This window comes from Mastigoproctus giganteus, chromosome 7, assembly GCF_048544385.1.
Source record: "Mastigoproctus giganteus isolate SK-2022 chromosome 7, ASM4854438v1, whole genome shotgun sequence".
In the NCBI taxonomy this organism is placed as follows: domain Eukaryota; kingdom Metazoa; phylum Arthropoda; class Arachnida; order Uropygi; family Thelyphonidae; genus Mastigoproctus; species Mastigoproctus giganteus.
In genome coordinates, this window is record NC_143581.1 from 131,689,780 (window position 1) to 131,707,347 (window position 17,568).

Below are 17,568 nucleotides of genomic sequence, written 5' to 3' on the forward strand. Positions count from 1 at the left end.
TTTTTTTTTTTTTTTGTCCTCGCCTTTTTCCCATTATTATATGGGGTCAGTGTTTTTATTGTTTTGGCATGTAATTTTTATGGCTGGATGCCCTTCCTGACGCCAACCCTCACCCTTTATCTGGGTTGGGAATACGCAGTGGTCATTCCCTGACCTGCCGCATCCTCTGTATTTGGTGGGTACCCCAGTCTTTTAGAGAGTAATGTTCATTATTACCAACATCCAGAAACACTGGTCTTTCAGAACAGGCACAATGTGTTACACACTAATTTTTTATAACACAATAGCAAACAAGAGAACTTTTTTTTATTATAAATTATAAGTACTTACTGATTCTCCAGTCTTGGCAGAAATATTATGAGAAGACATGCAGTGTTCCTGGGCAAATCTGAGATGCTTTTCAGTCTTAACAACTCTCATATGTTCCAAGTCACCTGAAATTCAAATTACACTTTTCCTTCTAATACATAAGTATAAATAGCACTTATATCAGATGTCTATTTAAAGGATCTGTCAAGACTAAAACAAATTGAAAATATTCAACTTTCATGTAATTGGATTCAATTTGTTTTATTTTTCATTATAAATTAAGCTATGCAAATTTCTTAACTGTAATTAAAAAACTTAGCTGTACTTTTTTTTTTTGTTTTATTTTATTTAATAATTTATAGACTTGCTTCTATTTGGGTACACAGTTTTGAAAAAAAATTGTTATTAAAAACAACTTCAAAAATATAAGCTTTAATATATTCTTCTCTATTACGAAATGAAAGAATTGTTATATTTTTGCTAATCAGTTTATTTTAAATAGGTAGTGTTAAGAAAAAAAATAAATATAAAAGGGAATTTTGCATTTTTAAAGACATGTTTACATTAGGACATTTTAAAGAATTAAAGAATAGATTAAACTGCAGTTTTATTTCAGTTTTCATATTCTATCCTTTTGACACAGAAAGACAATTGAGCACCTTTAAATTAATAGGAATAAAAGTTTAATTATTAGCCACTGACTGCATCATTGAATTAAATTATCTATAAAATGTACGATGCAGAAACATGGGAGACACTGAGCTGTTAAAAAGATTTCCTGCAGGAAAAACAGCAATACATCAGTGTGAACGAATAGATATTTAAGTTTGTTGGAATTGTTACACACACCTTTATAGTTCCATTGAATGATTTTGTACATTACTTGGGTTTTGTTGCAGTAGATTGGCGGTAGTGGATTTTTGCCAGTCTTGTTTCTCGTTTTGTCCTTCATATGGAAGCCAGGTTGTATTGATTTTATTGTATAATTTGAATATGGTTCCAATACTGTCATCATCATTGTCTAACAGTTCATCTACTTTGATGTTTCCAGTATTTGAAATTTTTTGAAGAATATTTTTTTGTTTAATTGTTTCTTGTGCAGTGGAAAGAGGATTGAGTAAGATGCTGATTACTGAGTATTACTAGTTTCATTTATTGTGTTTCTGAGAGGTTGATAACACAGTTTTGGTTCAGCTATTTAGAGAGATGTGAGGAACAGACATTCATTTGGGTTGCTGCTGGTACATAGCTTTGAGCACCAGATGCATATGAATCAGCAAGCATACTCAGCATAACTTGTTTTTGGGCTTTGAGGAATGTGACTTTACGCTCAACTTTATAATTCCCGGTTTTCCATAATTTGACATGCTTTTGAAAAGGCAAAATGGTTTAGTTTACAATTAGGACAGGTGGCAGTTGAAGCTATACAATCTATTTGAACACATTCCTTTGAACACAAATAGAGCAGTTAGAATCTCTTCAACATCATCTGGGAAGGACCATGTTTTTGGCACTTAAAACAACAAATGGGATTCGGGATACAGCAACAGATTTTGAAGTTTAATCTGATTATTTAACTAGCTTTAAGTGGTGGCAGGAGGACCAAAGTGCTGAAAGGCAAAATAACAGATTGAGTTCGAATGAGTTTACCATCTTTTTTAATCATAAATCTTCATGCTTGTATCACTTTCTGCTAGTTAACTCCTGAGTAAGTTCTTCTACATCTTTCTTCAGGGTGACAAATTTGTTCGGTAACAGCTAAATGCACATCTCTTTCTGTAGCAGCTTACAAAATTCTTCAAACCTATACTAAAACTTTATCACTTTATCCTGGAACTATCATGTTTGATCTCTTTTAGTAGTAATAGGAGCAAATGATGCAAAGAAATAAGCATATACGGTATAAGCTAAAAAACAACATCTACATTTTATTGCTTCTGAATGCTTGATTCAAGGTCCTATGCTTTAAGAGATCTTAATGAAAAGAGAGTTTCTACTTCCCCTCGTGGGGAAGTAGAAATCCATCTCCATCCCCTTGTGGACATTTTATCCAGATAAATGAGTCCTTCATTTGTCAATATCTTAATTAAGAAACTGCAGAGCTGGGTTTGTTTTGGAGTTTTTTCAGGCTACAGATTTCTTCAATCTATATATATTACTCACCTATATAGCAACATATACAGTTTTCAACTATATATCATTTATATAGTTGAAAATCTCATTCCAGGCTTCATCGATGATACTTATGGCTTTAGGCATTTAAAACTTAAAAATTTGTTTTAGAGTTGCAGTCCCTTCACCTTTTCAGTAGGGACTCCAACTCTTCAACATTTTCAAGAGCAATTACTTTTCAGTAATTACTCTGGTAAGTGTTCACCTCAGGTAACAGTGCTTGAAATTTGCAACATCATCCTGATCTACAGGTAACAACATAGCTGTATTTGTCTTATTTGGTAATATGGTAAAAGATAAAGATAAACTGTAGCCATTATCAGTCTGCTGCAGGATGGAAGCTGGTTGTTTGGGTTTTATTGGCGCATTAGCAACTAAGGCTATAATGCGCCAAAACCTGGTCATAAAAAAGATGAAACTTTCAGTGGCCTAATGAATTAGGTCACTAAGTCAAGGTATAAAAACAAGTATAAACTGTAAAAGACAAATATCAATTAACAAGTAACAATTTTTTAAATTTGAGTAAAAAGGTTTACTGATTTCAAAAAGATAAAAATAGTAGACACATGGTCATTGTCGGATAAAATCTGACTGAGTATATACAGCTCAGTCAGATGATTAAAAGCGGTAAAACGGATATTGCTAAAATCAGGACAGTCAATTAAGATGTGTCTGATTGATAAAACTGTGCCACAGGACTCACACATAGGAGGATCATCAGCCCTCAGCAAAAACGAATGAGTCAAATGACTTTGTCCTATGTGGGTCCGGGCAAGAACAACTTCCTCCTTACGATTCCTGCACAGACTAGACTGCCACAGTTCAGTTACAGGCTTTATACGAAAATTTATTTATAGTCTGTCTATTCCACGAATCTTGCCATTGGGAGTATATCTTTTGGTGTATTATTTGCCTGTATCCTGTATAAGGGACTGACAGGCAGCGATTATTACTGGGAATTGCTGATTTAGCTGCGGTGTCAGCCAGATCATTTCCCCTAATCCCAATGTGGCTAGGAATCCAGCAGAAGCGGATATCGTAATCACGTTCATGGAGAGAGTGAATCTTCTGCTGAATGCAAGACAGAACTGGATGAGAATTATATCTCACAGTTATTAAAGCCTGTAACACGCTGAGAGAGTGAATATAAAATGAACCGTTGGTATTGGCATTTACTAATGTGATCCAAGGCTAACTCTATAGCGTGCAGCTCTGCAGTAAATATGCTTCATTCGGGGAGAATCTGTTGTGATATGGTGGTGTCCGGAAAGACAGCAGCAGATCCCACATATGATTCTGACTTCGAGCTGTCTGTGTAAACTGGCGTGAAGTCAGAATGTTCAGCTTGGTGTGCTGAATAAAGCTGCAGGTAGAGATAGATGGAGTGTCTGACTTTCCCCAATTTCTAAGGGACATGAGCATGCCAGGGTGGAAGGGGTTGCTCTGGTGTTTGGGCAACCTTGTCTACCTTGAAATTAAGTTCTTTGAGTAGCTCTTGTAGACGAATACCAAAAGGACGATTGGCAGTCTTCCGGATGTTGTACAAATTTTCCCATCATGGCTCAAAAACGAATGGCCACGTAGGATGGTCTGGCAGGGATTTCAGTTTTAAAGCATACTTTAGAGATAACTCTAAAGTTTACGTCAAAGCGATAACGGTGGTTTGTTTGCTTCGACGTATAAGCTCTGGACAGGAGATGTTCGATATGCTCCAATAGCGATACGGAGAGCCTGATGATGGACAGGATCCAGCCATCAAAGTACACTGTCTCTGGCCGAATTGTATACCAGGGACCCGTAATCTAATCTGGATCGTACAATTGCATGGTAGATGCGTAATATATTGCATCGTTCTGCACCCCAAGATGTAGAGGAAAGAGAGCGCAGAATATTCAGGCCTCTTGTGCGGAGTTGATGGATGTGATCCAGAAAGGTCAGCTTTTTATCAAATAAGAGTCCCAAGAATTGTGTCCACCGCTACTGGAATAGCATTTTGTCCGAGCCTTAATTCAGGTTCAGGATGAAGATTACGCTTACGACAAAAATGTACGTAAACGGTCTTCTCCAGCGAGAACCTGAAGCCCCTAGCCCAGGAATTAAGGCGATCAATGGCTTTTTTGCAGTTGTCTTTCAATAACCCTCATGTTGCATGACTGACAAAATATGCTAAAGTCATCAACATAGAGGGTACTGTTTACAGTTGGAGGAAGTTGTTCTGTGATGGAATTTACTTTGATGGCGAAAAGTGTGACACTTAATACTGATCCTTGTGGTACTCCCTCCTCTTGGCTGAAGGAACAAAAGAGTGAGGATCCCACACGAACTTGACTTGGAAAGATCGATTGGCTAAAAAGTTTTTAATAAAAATGGGGAGATGCCCTCTAAGACCAAGGCTATGCAAATCTTTTAAGATGCCAAATCTCCAAGTTGTGTCATACACTTTCTCTATGTCAAAGAATGCAGACACCAAATGTTCACGTTTTAGGAAAGCATCCCGGATGGATGTTTCCAGTCTAATAAGATGGTCCAAAGTGGACCGGTTCCTTCGGAAGCCGCACTGGATATTGGAGAGGTCATTTGATTCTAAATACCATATTAAACGAAAATTAACCATTCTCTCCAGGATTTTGCACAGACAGCTAGCCAGAGCAATAGGACGATAATTAGTAGTGACTTTTGGATCCTTTCCTGGCTTAGCAAAGGCAATAACTTTGCGCCAGGAATCCGGAAACTGCCCTTCAATAAAGATTCTGTTATATAGAAGGAGCAGATAATCCATAGATTTTGGTGAAAGATGCTTAATCATTTCATAATGGATGCCATCTGGTCCAACAGCACTTGCTTTGGAAAGAATAATAGTGAATGACCTGTTGTACGGATAGACGCTCTTAGACTTAAAATTAAGTGCCTGTTTTTCGATTTTGTGTTTTCGGATCAGGAACTCTGGGGAATACGAAGACGATGCAGAGATGTTAGAGAATGTTTCCCCAAGAGAATTGGCTATTGCAGTTAAATCTGCAATAGTGCATCCATTATAATCTAGGATTGAAGAAGGGTGGGATGAATATTTTCCAGATTTTATCCCAGACCAACTTAGTACTAGTGGACTGGGTAATTGACGAAGTAAAACGGATCCACGATTCCTTTTGACTCTGACGACGGATGTAGCATGCTTTGGCTCGTGCGCGTTTAAAGGCTATAAGGTTGGTCGTGGTAGGATATCAGCAGAATATCCCCCCACACTTTGTTTTGAATTTTTTTTGCTGTTGTGCATTGTGAATTCCACCAAAGTTTGGGAAATGGTGGAAACCGGGCAGATGTTTTTGGAACAGCATTCGCAGCTGCTTGGACAATTTCTGTGATGTACGTTACTGCATCATTGATAGGCTCCTGACTGACGGTACTGAGGTCAAAATTTGCCTGATGTTGGAAGGCAGTCCAGTCAGCCTGATCAATCTTCCACTCTGGTAGAAAGGAAGACATGGTCTCCCACTGTGTAATGAGGTTATCACAGGGAAGTGATCACTTCCGTATGGGTTCTCCTCCACTTCCCAAGTGAGAAGGGGAGCAAATAGAGAGATCAATGGCAGAAAAAGTACAGGTAGGCATGTGGAAGAAGGTGTTTGTTCCAGTATTTAGAAGGGAAAGGTCATTTAGCATACACTCTATGACTCGTCCCCTTCCATTGATGTTAGCACTACCCCAAGGTGTTGTGTCCATTAAAATCCTCGAGAAGTAAGAGAGGGGGAGGCAACTGCGTTACAAGATCAAGGTCTTCCTGGAAGATGTCAGTCCCAGGTGGCAAATAAATAGAGCACACGGTTAATAAAAATCCCACTGTAAGGCGAATTGCAACAGCCTCTATGCTGGTTGTAACTAGCAAGCGCTAAACTGAGGTCTGGTTGCCCACAAGGATAGCCACTCCTCCATGAGCAGGACCATCCGCAATTCTATCCTTACGAAAATTGTGATGTTATGCATGGTGGGATCATCATTTGCTTTTAGATAAGTCTCCTGCAAGCAAAAGCAAACTGGCTCATGCTTTTGTAGGAGTGCCTTGATGTCATCAGTATTTCGCCAGAATCCATGGCAATTCCATTGTAGGAATTTAGCCACCTCTTTTGTCAATCTTGGATTTATCTTTTTTGGAGAAGAAATGGACACTGTCCATTTCTTCCTCCGCAAAGAGTTCCAAGGCTGATTCGTCCGGTACCTTATTCTCTACATCCATTGTTTCTGGTATTACGGGTGATTCTTCCGAACTGTTTAGCTTTTCTTTACAACTTGGTTTTGGTAGTGGTGGAGCACAAGAAGGTACGGATATAGGAGTGGCAGCCGATTGCGTTTTTTGGTGGGCTTTTGTGAACTCAATAAATAGCGTGCAATCGGAGTGAATGACTCTCTTGGTGGAATAGTCATCTCAGTTCTCATGGCTGCACATGCCGGATTCCAATGATATAACCCTGGAACCAAGGTATGGGTGTTAGATCCCACTAATACTAATCTGGAAAACCAGCATTATCACTGGGAGGTCCCCTCACCACGTACAGGTGCCCACGTCGAGGGGCCTTCCATCCAGACTTTACAGTTTAGACATTGGTTTAGTCACTTAGCTTAGGCATATTGTCTTGCTGGTTTAATTTATCTTTAATTTATTAATTTTTTTAAAACTAATTTTAAGTATCTTTGGAATTTTGTTTTAGTTATCTCATTTAATTATTATTTACTGTATTATGACTATTACTGTTATTTTTTTTTAGTATTATATTTTAAGTTTATTTTCTATTATCTTGTAAGCCCCAATAGCTGTTTCATTGGTTGTCCTGGGGCATGCTTGTCATTGTCAGCATAATTCTGATCATTATAGGTGGTACATTAGGTTGTTATTTGGTTTTCAGGAGCATTAGCAACTAAGGCCATATTGCTCCAGGAAATGCGGTGGTCATTCCCTGACCTTTCCGCATCTTCCGTATTTGGTGGTGACGGGCTCGAACCCCGGTCTAATCAAGAAGCGTGTGCTATGCACTGCTGCTCCTTCCCACCTGGCTAAGGAGGCGCCTCTGGTACATTAGGACAAGGCTACATCAGTCTGTCACTTTGTCCAGTATGCTTGTGGACAAACCTGCGACCAGTGATCTGTTTGTCTTTATATTGCCTCTCTGTATTGTATGGTACTCCTGACTAACAGCTAATAAACAGAATTTAACCACTCAATTTACAAACTGCTCCTTGAGAAACATATTGTATTAATGAATTGAAAGATTATTGTGTCAATTTAAAAACACTGCAAGAGCTGAATAACAGAAAAGGTAAATTCATAAATTCACAACAACAATGCGTGTGTGTGTGTGTGTGGCACACACACACACAGGTCACTATATTTTATCTATAAACCATTTATTCTACATTCAGTTTAACTAGTTTTTGGATGAAAAACCACACAACCATTACTTAAAAGACTAATTAACTAAGCTAGAGTGCAGTAAAAGGCACATAAACAGTTCCTTTAATTGAAGGATGGATTCAAACCCAGGCCTTTCCTACACGATGTAGAAGGACTGTGATTATAAACTACTGTACTTTCTGTGAGGGTGTAAAACAGTTCCTAAAAATATTATTAAAATTTGGGTTTAAGACAAACCAGTACTTGTATTAACGGAAACAGTGTCAACACACATTCTGTGTGGGATATATTGCATATACAGCCTCATTTTCGTGGTTAATAACTCTTCCTTAGTTCAGAATGGTTGGAACCAAGCATTTTCACCTGTTCTGAACTAACAATACTGTATTAAGAAGTTTTTAAACATTAATTATTTTAAGCTATATAATAAGCTATAATTTTGAAAACAAAATTATAGCTTATTTCTTTAGGCAATAATTTTGTCATCACTATTCTTACTTTTATTGGCAATAAGTGCTAAATGAGGCATAGTTCCTGTACCCCTAAATACTTGATGAACAACACACAGCCAATCATGGAGGTCCTCAAAACTATTGTAGTTGGTAATATCGTACACAAAGAGAACCGCCTGAAATAATGAAAGGGAATATTTTACAAACAAAATGAAAAACACTGGTGGCATAAAATAGTTATTTACATTTCATATAAATATGAAGATGCTAACCAAACATTCATGACAGTTTTTAAATAAATAAAATTTGGCCTCCAAGCAGGTGCTAATGACTATTTTAAGGGATAGGAGACGAGAAAATATCAACTTGAACACTGCCCTGCAAGCCTTACTTCAAGAGACAGATATGAAAGCTTATGCAAAAAGCAGAAAGAAATTCGGGGATTTGTTAAGATAGCCCTTTCTTTCTGAAGTAAACTTCTGGGTCTTGCTTCTTTCGGAAGTCCTTTTCTGTTCTAAATAACATGTAACGATATTTTATGGTTCTGTAATTTTCTTGTATTATATTGTTTAAGAATCTAAGAAACAATGCTGCCAGGATTCACAGAATTAGTTGATAATGGGGTTTAACACCGATGAGCCAAAACATTATGACCACCTACCTAATATGATGTTGGTCCTCCACGTGCAGCCAAAACAGCTCGTACCTGGTGAGGTATGGACGCTACAAGATTTCTAATTGTCTTGTGGTATCTGGTACCAACACATAATCAGCAGATCCTTTAACTCCTGTAAGGTCTGTGGTTGAAACGTGGCAGATTGGAGTTGCTGTTCCAACACAAAAAACAGATGCTCGGTGGGATTGATGTCTGGGGAATTTGGAGGCCAGAGCAATACCTGGAAGTCTTCCGCATGTTCCACAAACCAGTGTCGAACAATCCGGATGGTGTGGCATGGTGCATTCCCTGCTGAAAGATGGCACCGCCAGAGGGGAAGACTGTCGCCATGAAAGGGTGTACCTCATTGCTGACCAGGTATAGTCAGCAATGATGTTTAGGTAGGTGATAGACATCAGAATGCTTGGCTTCTATCACTCATTCATCAGAATGAATGAGTGATAGACATGGATGACTGGACCCAGGGTATCCCAGCAGAACATCGCCCAAAGCATGACACCACCTCCAGCGGCTTGTTTTCATCCCACAGTGCATCCCGGTGCCATCACTTCCCCAGATCAACAACACACACGTATCCGACCATCCACATGGTGCAACAAGAAACGTGATTCATTGGACCAGACAACCGTCTTCTAATCACTCAAGGTCCAGTTTCAATGCTCACATGCCTATTGTAGGCACTGTCGCTGGTGGACTATGGTTAGAATGGGCACTCAGAGTGGCCTGTGGCTACGCAGCCCCATTTTCAAAAGTGTTCGACGTACTGTGTGTTGTGACACATTACTCCAGTCACCAGCATTCCAATTATTGGCGAATTGCACCACAGTCGCCCTTCTGTCACGTACCATCCAGGTGAGCCTTCTCTCACCTCAAGCATCAGTGAGCCTTGGTCATCCAACGCCTCACCAGCAGTTCGTGGGTCCCCCCCTCCTTGGACCACTTTCAGTAGGTACTAACCACAGCTGACCATGAGCACCCCACCAGCTATGCTGTTTCAGATATGCTCTGACCCAGTCATCTGGCCATTACAATTTGGCCTTTGTCAAATTCTCTTAAGTCCGCTGCCTTTCCCATCTGAAGAACAAGAGTAAGACTGGTTAACAGAGCTCAGTATCAGTGTTTTTAATACCGTGTCCGAACTCGAGCACACATCATAGTTCATCTGCCGTTGCTTCGATTTGCATAACGACTCGCTGGTCATAATGTTTTGGCTCATCGGTGTATATCTTTGCTTACTAATGAAACAATGCTTGTGGCAGTATCTGTAAAATACTTTTCAGAATATGCAATGAAGGCCTTTTCTAAACAAAGAATGCGTTATAATGCACCCTTTTCCACACAATTTCAGCTCTGAAAAGCTGGAACTCTTGTGGTGAATTTTAACTAAATGAAAGAAAGACCATTTGTGGAAAATGCACCCTGAAAACATTGAAGGAAATCCATTGAGCACATGATAGAAGGTCTATTGTAATCTAGCTTTTAAATATAATTTTTGATTTGCTTGGAGAAATGGTTATTTCTATATTGAATGGTGTAGGTATATAGTTCTAGAAGTACTGCTGCACTGGTACACAATTTTCACTGAGGGCGATGGCAAGAATCATCTGCATCAGCAATCTCCTGCACATTTGGAAATTTGCAAGCTTTGAGTAGCCATTCATCCAGCACAAGGTTCTGCACCAGAGGCACTCAGACTGAACCCAAGGGAACAATGTCAGTGATCATCAATTATCAATTCAATGTCAAACTGATACAGCTAAATAAATTTTATTGTAATCTCTTAAGTAGGTTGGCTAGATTTCTCAGCCACTGTTGAGTGGGGGGAAGAGGTAATTGTAGGATAGAAAGCCCTCCTTGCAGCCTGTTTCCAAGGAGGAAGAAGGGGAATAAGTTGCTGGGCTAGGAAAATTTTGCTGATTTTCGATTTTTAATTTTGTCATTATAGTATTTGTAGTGGCAAATTATGCAAGAAGGAAAGCAAGCAAGCTTATACAGCATCAGCCAAAAAAAAAAAAAAAAAAACATCACCAACAGTTCACACATCATCCTCTCTAATCCCCCCTTTAATAGTTCTTATTCCTAGTCTAGTTCTTCCTTGAATTTATTCAAGCTACCCATTTCCACAACAGATGGAAGCTTGCTCCAACAATCAATTATCCTCTGGGCTGAAGGCAGATATTCATATCTATCCTGCGACCATCCTTTCTCAATTTGAATTTATGCCCCCCCATGTGTGTAGGTTGCATATCAGGAAGAATGACATCAGCATTGAGCTTACTCAATTCCATCAAAGCCTTAAATACCTCAATCAGATTTATTTGCTGTGTAGTCTTATTGTGCATTTTTGCAGAACTGAAATCCTTCTTAGCAAGAGCACCCTTTGTTCTCCTCGTTAATCTCACTGTTCTTCTCTGTGCCCTTCCAAGAGATCCACATCATTCGAAAATAAGGCTTCTGGACCTGTACTCAAGATGTAACCTAACTACTGCCTTATACAATGGGATAATCACCTCCTGATCCCTGCTATCAAAGTTCCTGTGTATTACTGAGAAAACCCATCAGCTATCCTAGCAGACTCTCTGAACTGCTCAGAGAACTCCAGGTCTGACTGCACAATTACCCCTGGTTCTTTTCATTCACCACTACCCTAAGTTTGATACTGCACAACTGATATGTGATTCTGGAGTTGCTGCTAACCCTGTGCAGTAATTTGCATTTGTCAGTGTTAAAACTTCAATACCCTTTTCTTGCCTATCTACCTAATTTTTCCAGATCTTGTTGCAATAGCATACTTTGATTTTTGTCATTAGCTACCTTTCCAACTTTCACAGCATCTGCAAACTTAGACGTTAAGCCTGATATGTCTTAATCAGTATCATTAATAAATATGGAAAACAACACTGGGCCCAGCACTGAAACCTGGGTAACTCCACTGATAACAGTAGTCCAAGAAGAACAGTCCCCACTGAATTATAGAATGTTCTGTCAAGGATAATTATCTCCAATCCCTTTATCAGTTTTAAAGATTTGGACAACATCAATTTAAAGATTTCAGTGCTTTCTGACTTTCAGGAAGATTTCTATGCTTGTGGATAATTAGTGAAATTATGATAATTTTAATAGGTGTAAATTATTTAAGATTATTTTAACAGATGTGAGGGGTGATCATTTAATTTGCAGACTGGTGCAAGATCTTATCTCAATTGTCATCATCTAAATCCTCTGTGGATTTCTCCTTCTCAAAATACTCTCCCTTGAATTTTACACACTTTCACCACCATCATACCCATGCATTAAATGCATCTTGCAAGCCATTTTTTGAAAGACTGCGAAGTGCTTCCATTGTGGCTCTGCGAGCATCACTGTCGGACACGAAATGCTTGCCTTTCAGGTGCGGAAGAAATCACACAGGGCTAAGACTGGTAAATAAGGGGGAGGTACCAGAACCTTGGCACCTATGGCAGTGATCGCTGGCTGCACAATATTAGCCATATGGGGCCCGGCATTGTCTTGATGGAGAAATCACTTCACACCGGAAAGTTCTTGACGTTTCTCATGAATGGTGCAACAAAAGGTGTGACTCTGAGAACCTCAGAGTATGCTTCCTTATTCATAGTTGTTTCATGAGACACAAAATGTGTAACAAGAATGCCTTTTATGTCAAAAAACACAAGTACCATTTGTTTGTCAGCTGAACGAGAAGCTCAAAATTACTTAAATCTTGGTGAATCAGAATGCTTCCACTCAGTCGACTTTTGACCCTGTGTTTCAAAACGATCAAGCACTTCTTTGCACAAGTCTACTCTTTGCTGTTTTTGTTCTGGAGTTAAATTGTGTGGAATCCAGCAGGCACAGATTCGTGACATTTTCAGGTGATCTTTTACAATATTGTGAGCATTACCATATGAAATGGACATTCTAACAGCTAATTCACAAAGTGTAATTCACCTGTCTTCATCCAAGATTTCCTGGGCTTTTGTGATTTGCTCAGGAAATTGTTGAGGAGGAAGGCTGACCAGGTCTTGGGTCATCTGCAACAGACTCACAGTCTTCATTGAATCACTTGCCATTTAAATATGGCTGTCCTACCAAGACACTCAATACCATATGCTTCATTCATCTCTTTAACTGTTTCCAATGCATTTAAGCCCCATCTGACAAAATCACATATCACTGTTCAATCTGTATGATACTTGCTTCCAAACTATCATCAGTGACACATAGCTAAAAAAAAAAAAAAAAAACACTTCTACAACACTAGCTTGACAAATACTGGCATGCATACACAGAGTCTGCTCAGTAGTAATCAGGGAGAGCACCTCTAGCAGCAGTTATGGAAAGTTTGCGCAGTAAACAAAATCTTGCACCAGTCCACGAATTAAATGATCATCCCTTTTATATGCCTCTTTAGCAATGGAATCAGTGATCTTCTGAAATGCTAAATAAATGAACCAGATAGCATGAAGTGGATGTTTTACCAGATATTGAACAAACTAAGACTTCCAGTTCTGCTGAAAACAGCTACCAGTGGTGTAATCTGGTCGGTGAATAACTGAGGTGAGATTTAGACTGGAGTTCTCGCAGGAGCTGAGCTGTGGAGGAAGGGGAATTCAGTTAAGTTGGGTACATTCAGGGTTTGGCCCTGTCACAAATTATGGTTCTTTGAATGATGGAACAAGGTTCTCTTCACACTCAGCATTGCTAGGGGTTAAGATCCAGTTCCTGCAGTATGTTGTTAAAACAGGTTATTGCACATTACATGCCAATGTGCCATAAAACAACAAAAATATAGGTGGCCATATTAATCATCATTCTTCTTTTTCTTGGTGATTTCCTTCTCTCTCTCTCTCTCTCTCTCTCTCTCTCTCTCTCTCTCTCTCTCTCTCTCTCTCTCTCTCTCTCTCTCTCAGGGTAACTGAGAATTTTTTTTTTTTTTTTTTGACTGGTGCAGCAAAAGCCTCAGGCTTCCTTGCACCATATGGCTTATAATGATAATAACAGAATAAAGAAACACAGGGATACCATTAGGGAAGCTGATTTTGACCTTTAACCCACTGTGATGCGTGTGATGAAAGAATCAGATCCATTCTGAGGATGTGGTAATTGTTGACAGTACACAGTTTTATCACTGAAAGTGGCTTGAGTCTTCATAGAACAATGACACAAAAGGATTATGAACTGTGATCAGGGATAGTGCATGCATCTTGCCATCGAATCTGTAGTTCTTAGGTAACAACTAACCAGATGAAGAGACTTTTAGTGCCATGGAGAGATTATGATGAGGGTTGTGCATTGCCACTGAGGCAGCTGTGTCATTTACTTATATAGAGCATATAATGAATTGCAATCAGAACGTATAAAACACTGACTTTGGCTTTGGAAAGCTCTGGGATCTATATTTATCATTACTCATTTTATTGTATTTTAATTATTTGTTTTATCATTCTTATATAATTTTATTTTTAAATATATAGCTATATTAAATAACAGTTTAATTTAATAAAGAAATTGTGTTTATGACTCTTTTAGTGACTTAATACAGATGTATCAGTGTATTCAAGAAATTGATACAATGGATATTCTCAATGCAAGAGGCCTTTTTGTTGTATCATCAGAGGGTTAATTACACATATCAGAGAAATTTACATATGCAAGGGACATTCAATAAATTATCTACTTACCTATGAAAGAAATGAGATAGAGGCAAAAATCTTTTTTTATTTTTCAATGTAACTTCCCTGAACTGCAATAAGCTTGTTCCATTTTGTTGGCAATGAGGAAATACTAGACAAATAAAATTCTTTGTCCTGTCCACAAAAAGAACGCAGAAACAGCAGACGACTTCAGTTTATTATCATTAGCAAATGCAACGTCCATGTACGTTTTTTCTTGAGGTAGCGAAACAGGAAATAGTCACTGGGGGCAAGATCTAGCCTGTAAGGTGGATGGGTAAGTACTGTAAAGTCAGTCTCTCAAAGCACCAGCATGTGACCTGTGCACTGGTGCATTGTCTTGAAGAAGCAGCACACCTCTGGAAAGTTTTCCACAGCATTTTTCCTTTATCACATCCCTTAGGCTGTACAGTAGGGATTCATATGACTCCCCAGTGATTATCTGCTTGGGTTCCAAGTTGTGAATGTACAAAATGATGGCCATAATCTTGCCAGCTGAAGGTTGTGTCCAAAATTTTTTGGGTGGGACGGAAACCCTGGTACTTCCATTGCATTGATTCTTGCTTGGTCTCAGGATCCCATGTTTCATAATCAGTAACAATTCTGGAGATGAAAGTTTCGGGATCCCTTCCATAAAGCTCTAAATTCTCCTCACAACACTGTACTCTGAACTTCTTCTGCACAGGGGTCAGAATCTGGGGACCCACCTTGCACTGGCCTTAGCCAGAGCAAGGTGGTTATAACTGTTCACTCAGGATGGTTATAACTGCCCCCTCAAATATGTCACATTCCCTAGAGACTTGAGACACCTTTAAACATCTTGGCACAAGGGTTTCCACAGATTCACACATTTCTGGAGTGGTTGCTGTCACAGACCTTCTTGGACATGGATCATCTTCGATGGACTCTCCATCCCACTTGAATTGTTTTGACCAGAATTTCACCTGGTACTGTGAAGGTGCACTGTTGCCATACACAGCCACTATCATTTCATGAATAATCATTTGATGACTGAATGATACTCCAATTTCAGCAAATCCATAATTTGATACAGGTGTCTTCCTTCTTTCTGTTACAGCAGCACAACCTAAAAACATAGTGGGATCAAAACTAGTATGATTCAAGTTGAGATATGTAGGAACATGATAAAATGTGAATCATTGAAATTATAACTATGGGAAGTACCTTAGGCAAATAATTTATTGAACGCCCCTCATATATTATATAATGTGTACATAATTATTATCACTATATACAGGTCAAATTCTAGTATAATGAACTCTGCAATAATGAAATTTTCAGAATAGAAAACAATTTTCTTGTGTTCAAAAGAAATTACTTAATAAAATATATTAAACATATCTCTTTATACTGAAATAAAAAAATTTCAGTATAATGATATTTATTGCCAATAAAAATAAAATTAATTCCATACCTGCAAAAAATCAAACATTGATTACATTTATCTTTTCTGTAGATAGGTACAGGGTACCTACTTCTTCTAAATTCGGCCAATTTCAAGCTCGAACAACATTGCTGAACAATGTTTACGTGTCACGCGCAGTTCAACACAATAATCTCCCTTAACGGTGAGTGTATGATGTGGAAGTAACTGATGGAACATCCCAATCCAGAGTTACCATACACAGAGTTGTTTAATCTTCTGTTCTCAAGCTTACTGTACCACATGTAGTTAGAATTATTGCAAATTACAAGGTGATCTAATTAATTTTTTTTATTTTGGTGGCCACTAAAATGTAGAAAAAGAAAGAAAAACGATGAAAATTCACATTAAAAGAAAATTGTCAATTTTGGTAAAAATAGACACTGGGAAGAAGAATTTGGCATTGCTCCTTCTACAGCTCTAAAAGATCATAAAACAATTGAAGACAGACCCTTGGGACTTCAAAGAAAGAAGATTACAAGTGCTATACACGATGACATTAATAAGGATGCTTTTTCATGGTTACAAAATGTTCAGTCAATAAATATCCCAATTAGTGGTCCAACAATACACAAAAAGGCATTAGATTTTTGGAAACTTTTATGACACAATAAATTTCAAGCAAGTGTTGGACGGCTCAACAGGTTTTAAGAATGATAACAGCTTCCAGGAAAATCTGTAGAGAAGGGAATGATGTACTACAGGATGGATCAAGTTAATGAATGGCATGCTAGGGAAATTAAAAAGATAATTGCGGAATACAATATCAATGATATTTTGAACGCTGACAAGATTGGGATGTTCCATCAGTTACTTCCACATCATACATTCACCGTTAAGGGAGATCTATGCAGAGGGAAGAAATCAAAACAAAATTTAACTGTCTCATTTTGCTGCAATGCTTCTGGAGCAGAAAGTTGAAACCATCAATCACTGGAAGGTATGCTAATCCATGATGTTTTGAGAATGTTCAATCACTTATCAGAGGTTATCGTGCAAACAAAGGGGCTTAGAAGACACAAGCAACATTTAAAAAATGGCTATAAAACTTGGTTGCCCAAATGAAAAGGTAAAAAAGAAAATTCCTTCTTTTAATTGATAACTGCTCGGCACATAATTAAAGCTGAATTCTTACCTCCAAATTCGTCAGTCCAACCTTTGGACTGAGGAATCATACGTGCAATCAAAATGCATTACAGGAGTCAACTTAATCAAAAAAACTATTGCTAAAATTAGTTTGAGGATAATGAAATAATAGATGTTAAAGAAATACATGATAGGATCGTTGTAGCATGGTGGTCAGTGGAAGAGTCAACAAAACTGCAGTGTTGTTAGAAGATTTCAATTCTTGCAAGTTCTAGGTGGTAGATGACTTTCATCAACCGGTGAAATACCACCACTTTGCTTATTGGAGGCTTGAAGTGGTGAAACCCATGTTT

At 38.4% G+C, this 17,568-nt stretch overlaps 1 protein-coding gene across 4 annotated transcripts in view; it reads right to left on the bottom strand.

The window, feature by feature from the left end:
* The window catches only part of LOC150083206 (ras-related protein Rab-28-like), a 158,944-nt gene that overhangs the window by 14,047 nt on the left and 127,329 nt on the right, over positions 1–17,568 (bottom strand). For all 4 annotated transcript variants that reach the window (XM_090377910.1, XM_090377909.1, XM_090377908.1 and 1 more), the window contains 2 exons: positions 8,384–8,513; positions 331–434 (listed from right to left, as the gene is read on the bottom strand). In XM_090377910.1, coding sequence (XP_090234036.1) covers positions 331–434; positions 8,384–8,513 — 234 coding nt within the window. The remainder of the gene's footprint in view (positions 1–330; positions 435–8,383; positions 8,514–17,568) is intronic.